General features: G+C 43.6%; 2 protein-coding genes across 2 annotated transcripts; one reads left to right on the forward strand and one right to left on the reverse strand.

Moving 5' to 3' along the window:
* Positions 1–2,437: 2,437 nt before the first annotated feature.
* PHALS_08173 (Uncharacterised protein family UPF0176) lies at positions 2,438–3,508 on the reverse strand (the record flags this gene model as incomplete). Its single annotated transcript, XM_024723475.1, has 1 exon — positions 2,438–3,508. The coding sequence occupies one exon, from the start codon at positions 3,506–3,508 to the stop codon at positions 2,438–2,440; it is 1,071 nt and encodes a 356-aa protein (XP_024574447.1).
* A 132-nt stretch (positions 3,509–3,640) lies between these two features.
* Positions 3,641–4,550, forward strand: PHALS_08174 (uncharacterized protein; the record flags this gene model as incomplete). The annotated part of the gene is made up of 2 exons (XM_024723476.1): positions 3,641–3,762; positions 3,824–4,550. The coding sequence occupies 2 exons, from the start codon at positions 3,641–3,643 to the stop codon at positions 4,548–4,550; spliced, it is 849 nt and encodes a 282-aa protein (XP_024574448.1).
* Positions 4,551–6,562: the final 2,012 nt, after the last annotated feature.

Consider the following 6,562-nt stretch of genomic DNA (forward strand, 5'->3'; position numbering starts at 1 on the left):
TGCGACGTTTGTGCTCATCGAGCCTAGGATATATACCTCGGTGCTGCGACGCACTGTCCGACGTTGCACCGAGTGCGAGAGATGAAGTTGGGCTCTGTCCATGGTCGCCGTCAGAACCGGCGAGACTTGGAGGTTTTGATTTCATTGACACAGGGCTCATTGAGCAAGGAAGTTGTTTGTTCCAACAAATGGAGTTGCAGTGTCTAACGGACACACGAGCCTCGTTGAGGTTATAATTGATTGAAACTGCAAATGTTTTCAATCTTAATGGGGGAGGGTGTAACAGGGTTACACGAACCCTAATAAAAGGGGTGTGTGCGTGTCGCACGAGATGTGCATAATGTGACCACACACCCAAACCAAGAATACGGGACGGGGCTAGGTAGCCAGTAGTTATGGATGTATTTTGATTTTACGATATATATTTAGTATATTTAGGAAAATCTAAATTTTAACATTGGGATAAAAATTTAAATAAAAATCAGTTTCGGTTTGCCTTGGTAAGGCTTTTAAGAACTTTTAGAGGCAGCGGATTGCGATCCGCTGCACCAGTACTTGGTTCTTATAAAAAAGGTCCGTGACCTAAAGACGCTTCCTCAAGCGCGAAGCTACGGCAGCCCCGCTGCATAGAAAGTATCCAGTAGAATTGACTGGCTTACGCCACCCACTTTTAAAGACAGAGGCACGTTGGTCTCGTCACCAGTACAGATCACCAGGAAGGACCCAGCATCCTGTAGCACCCAGAACTTTTGTGACTTCATATAAGAAGATTATGACACAAAGCATTTGGTACAGTATGCAATTTTTTCGAAAATATTTGATTTTGAATATTTGTTTGGCTTGAAACCTCAGCAATTGAAAATTTGAATTGACCGAGGTAGTGTTAGCAAAGGCTGTAGGTAGCCCCCGCCGGCAAAATTCTGATAGACTAGAAGTATCTCTACAGATCGTCTCAAGCATCATCAAACATTATCGCATATTTCTGGATTGCTTTCTGAACTCAAGAATGTCCTGTCTGGTGCAGATCGTGCAATGGAATCTTTAGGACAGACGCATCACGCTAAAACATTGCCTGTCAAGCACTTTAAATATTCAGAACGTCGGAAATAAAATTTTCTGTTCACACCCTCGATAATTATCGCTCAGCTTAAACGACATCAACGTCTTTCAATAGCTTTGTAACAAATTTGATCGTGTTGGTTAGCTCGTAATTCTCCTCCTGTAACGACAGATTTTTGAAAAAAATCGCGGACTCAAGGTCCCTTAGAGTAATTGATTGCGATGATTTAAGATGATGACGGAAAGACAGTCCAACTGATGTGTGGTCGATTTCAAGATTGGATCGCAATGAATTCTTTTTTATTCGACATTGTTGGATTTGTCAGAGTGTATCTGGAAATTTCTCAAAGCAACCACTTTGGTAAATGGATGAGATTCTTTCTCGTTGTCTGATAGGTGAAAGAAACATGTCGGCGATCATCGTATCAGTTATTGGACCTCGTATCTGATATACGAGATGTTCCGCATCTTGATCGATGAATGCACCCATGTGTCTTTCTTGTTATAAGAAATTGCTATTTCTCCGACATTGATAGGGATTGAAAATGCTCCCACAGCAGCGAATGCAGACCTTTGTGGTGCTGACGATAATGTTCTGGACGAAAAGGACGTATCCAGATTATGACATTCTCTATGTAGCGACACTTTGTATGGAATTCTTGATGAGCTTCACGTCCTCGGTAGACACAAAATGAACATGGTCCCTTCAGATTTCGGTAAGTGACTTAAAGGACATACCCTGTTCATTAAAAGGGGAGGGGGTGATTTTGCTAGGTGTCTTCTGTTCTCAAGCTTGTATCAACAATCACTACACCATTTGCTTAAACCATGTGTATTGCGCTAAAAACATATTTGACATTGTGCTCCTTTGTCACGCTTTCGTCCTGAATGTTCTATCCTTGTCTTGAACGAAAATTATTTACATTCTCAACGAGATCATCAGCATATGTATGGCCTTGTTCATCACGAGTATGAAATGATGCGAAAGATTCGAGCTTTTTCCGTTCATGTGTAGAAGATTATGAGACGATTAGTTGAATGGAACAACGAAACGTAAGCCCCTTACATGATCTTTTAACAGATCAAGTGGGTCAAGCGCTAAATTGACTTCTGAGGTATCGAAAAGACTCAATTTGAAATCAATTGGGCAATTATCAACAGAGTATCGTGCGCTGAAGATTATCAGTATGCTCGAATCACAAGGGTGTGCGTTTTTTCTACATAATAGAAAGAAAAGCAAATGTATCGTGCGTTGATGAGTGAGCAAGTCCAATCAAGAATTTACTTGACTATCCTGCAGTTATAACAGCCGAAACAATATATTCACACTGAAATAATGACCGAAGAATCCGGAAATCAGCCATTTCAATTGATTGACTTATGCATTAGTAAGACGTTGTATCCTGCGGTCAACTGTGTCTAACTGCTTGCGTAGTGAACGGCGACGACCCTTTTTATCGCGGCCATTTTCCTTCGATATCAAGTCGTGGAGAAAATGCACGCGCATCTTCAGGTCTTCTATCGATCCAGATACCAAAGCCAGATGATCGTCACAGAAAATGTCGTCATCAGTCTCTTTACGGTCTTTTGCTTCTTCCTGACACGCTTCACAGAGCAGCACATGCGTACGACAATATGCACAGCGAGAGCCTGACAATTCATCATGCGGTACGTGGCATCGCGCACATTGGCCCGTGATCATCTTGTCATCAGAAGCCATCATTACTCGCTGATCAAAGACAAAGTTTTTGCCCTGAAAAAGATCTCCACCATCGGGAAAACGCTCAAGGTAGCGATGAATTCCTCCTTCCAACTGATAGACATTCTTGAGTCCTAAATGTTTTAAATAAGCTGAAGCTTTTTCGCATCGGATGCCACCTGTGCAATACATTAACACTTTTTCCTTTTGTTGTAACATGGGCAGCTCATGTTGTACCCATTGAGGAAATTGCCCAAAACGACGAGTCTTTGGGTTTAAAGCACCAGTAAAATGACCAACGTTGTATTCATATACATTGCGTACGTCAATAACAGCAATAGATTCAGGCTCAGCATTTAATTGCTCTGCTCGAAACTCGTCTGGTGTCAAATGTTTGCCTCGCACTTTTAAGTCGTAAGCATGAGTTGGAAGCTCTAAAGCTACAATCTCCGCAACGACACGTACAATTAGCTCAGAAAACGGAGCCACCTTTGCTCGACTAGTCTTCCAGTCCACGTCACTAAATTTTGACTGCTCCTTCATAGCGTCGATATAACTCTGCACACTTGCACTGGTGCCTCCAAGCGTACCATTAATACCTTCCAGTGCGAGTCGTATACGACCTGTAAGCCCAAAAGATAAACATAAATCTTCTTGGGAAGATGCATATGCTTTGAGCTCCTCTGACGTCTCGCATAGACGCACATATTTGTAATAAAGCACAACAACGTATTCGCCATCATGCTCCATTTTGTTCTTGCTTATCAGATATTACTATTTTGTATGTGGTTATTTTTTATTCATTTACTCAGTAGTATCTCTCACTTAAAAAATCACATTAATATATGACTATTGTGTAAATTGTCATATCTAAGGTTTCTAATGAGCTTCTTCGACTGCACCGAGCAGGAAGCACAGTGGCGTCAAGAGCGCGAGGATCTAAACAGAAAACTCCACGAAAACGGTAAGCAGTTTCTTGATCGTAAGGGTATTGAAAAGACAAGGTGTGTCAGCAACACATTTATTAAGTCTCTTAAGACTTCTCACAAAAATCTACTGATGTAGACAGAAATTTCGACTTGGTCCAACGCTCGAATCCAAACGATACATATTCTCCTCTGATAGTGATGGCGTTGCAATTATCTGTTTGCCAATCCCCAAAATGATGGCTAAGCGTTGCTATGCGATAGGCAAAGAATTGACAGAGTTGTTACCACGCGAGCGTGAAACTGGTAACGCTGTGGCTTACGTAACACGTCTCGAACTCATGCATGTTACACTATTCCACACATCGCATCCAAACGATATCGCACCAAATGCGAGGCGTCACTTTCCTCAAGATGTGGCTCAACTTAAGACCATGTGTACTCGCATCGCACCGTTTCGAATGATACCTGTGAAAGTACTTATGACGTCAACGGGGGCTATTGTCATGTTATTTGAATGCCTATCATCAATTGAAAAGCTAAGCAACCAACTTATCAATATGCATGCCGAATATTCGATCGATTACATCCGCCACGCCGCTAAAAAGACGTTTTCGTACATTCCAAAAACAGACACACGTGTGATTATTCATTCAACGCTAGGTCGAATATTGTCACCTGACGTTCATGATAATGACTTAGCCCGCCTGCACGCTCGGTGCGAAGAAATTTCAATTCAATTGGCAGCCGATCCTCAGCCAGTGCTATTCGATAGACTTTGGTTTGTAGAAGAAACACACTTTTTGTCTTTGCTCGGCCCCAAAACTGAAATCCCGCTGCTTGGCGATCGGTATCTTTCAAATTAATGCGAAGTTCAGAGGTTTATAACTCAAATTCATGGAACGAGAACTTCATATTTGTGGTCCTAAGAGTGTTGCATATAATATACCGAAGTTTGATGTGGTAGACGCAAGACGAATATAATATAAATTATTAGAATGAATACTGTTGTTTCTTAAGAAATTCAACTTACAATGGTGAGTACAAAACTGATAAGCCACAATTTTCAATGAATGGCTTAATAAATTGGCAAGCTGTAGTTATAATTGACTTTGTCTTTAAGCGGTTGTACTTTTACGAAGTCGTTTGTCGTAGTAAGGTGAGTATATTATTACCAATGAGCTATCTAGCTTGTTTTTGCAATATACGCAAATGTACATCGTTATGAAACATGTAGCTGAATAGACTGCGAAGAGCTTTGGGCCTGAAAATTTATGGTCAGATTTCGTTCCTGAACTTGTCAGTCCTCGATAAATATACAGCATAGTGATCAGTGATGCTTGACGGCTTCGCCTTTTCAAAGCCACTTTGATTATTTGCAATCGGTAGTTTTTCAAGATTTCATACCGATAACGTCCTATGCAATGATAGCGGCGAATACCGACGCTTTGATTGGTGTATGCGATGTAGCGGGGCTGTCGTAGCTCCATACTTAGAGGAAGCCAAGCTAAGGTCACCGACCTTACGTTATATACAGGAACCTGTACGAGTGTAGCGGATCGCAATCCGCTACCTCCAGAGTACTTAAAACCTCAAATTAAGGCAAAGAGTTGTTTTATTTGCGGCAGAGCCGGCTATATCTAAATCTATATGTTTTCCTTATTGAAAGTAAAACCATATTAATATGCTTTACTCCTGGCAGTCCTGCCACGTAATGGCTTCTTGTTACGATGTAGCCCCACCATTGCGTGATTACACCAAATTGTGTGATCCACACCTATGCACAATCACACCATCTTGTGTGACCCGCCCTTTCATACACGGTACGTGTATCCCCGTTATACTCTCCCCCATCAAAATTGTAAATACTCACATTTCACATTTAAATGTGGCCTTATACGAGGCTCGCATGTCTGAGACACCGTCACGTTCTAAAATACAACTTTAAACATATTCCGCTCTACACGCCCTGTGTCTACGACACTCAGAACACCCAGTCTGGCTGGTTCCGAGGGCACCCGCAGACAAAGCCCTTCTTCTTCTGCACAGAGTGCATCTCCGGACAGTACATCCGCGGCTTCGCGGGAGGCGCATCCCAACCCCTCGGCAACCGAGCGCAACACGCCGCACCCGTCCCGGGCGATCGAATTTCCTCGTCATGGAGTTAGAGGAGGCTGACAACGAGCTGGATACTCCTTTCCCAGCATGGGAAGACGAGGAGGATAAAGTGCGCCAACGGTGCGAAGCTCAAATCTTGCGGACAACGTGTCCGTTCTCCGATCTCTCGGCTTTCGGAGGAAGTGGTATTATTACCAAACGCCTCGACGAAGCACAAGAGCAGCAATGAGAGTCTGCCCACGGGGCAGCTCCCATGCGCTCGTATCCACATTTGGTCGTAGACCCTCGTGTGGAGTACGGCTTCCGCTTGGCGGGTCCCGTTACTGAGGCGGAAGACGCGATCACTCGATCGTTAGGCGTCTCCGTGGTAGGACCCCTGGCCACTACACAAGCTGAGCTGGACCAGCGGAAAGCTCTCCGAGCTCGCTTCAGTATACCTCAAGAATTTCCAATGGATAGTTACCGCGTTAGAGTTCGAGCTTAAAGAAGAGGCGCTCCTGTACTCGTAATGCCGACGAGTCCTGTGGTGCTCACCCCTGGCGAAATCGCTGCCGATTATGATGAGCTCTTTAAGCGATGGGTACAGCAGCACCACAAGCTTTCCTCGCTGTCTCAATTATGTCGGAGCCACAAGGAAGTGGACGTTCGAGTAGAGCGCCATCTTAGATTTGAGTTTGCCAATCTCAAGGCGCAACACTGACTTCGAGAAGAGTCAGCGGCGGGCGAAGACAACTTGGTCGATCGCCGTCCGGTGACTCGC

This window comes from Plasmopara halstedii (genome assembly GCF_900000015.1).
Source record: "Plasmopara halstedii genome assembly, contig: Scaffold_322, whole genome shotgun sequence".
Lineage (NCBI taxonomy): Eukaryota > Oomycota > Peronosporomycetes > Peronosporales > Peronosporaceae > Plasmopara > Plasmopara halstedii.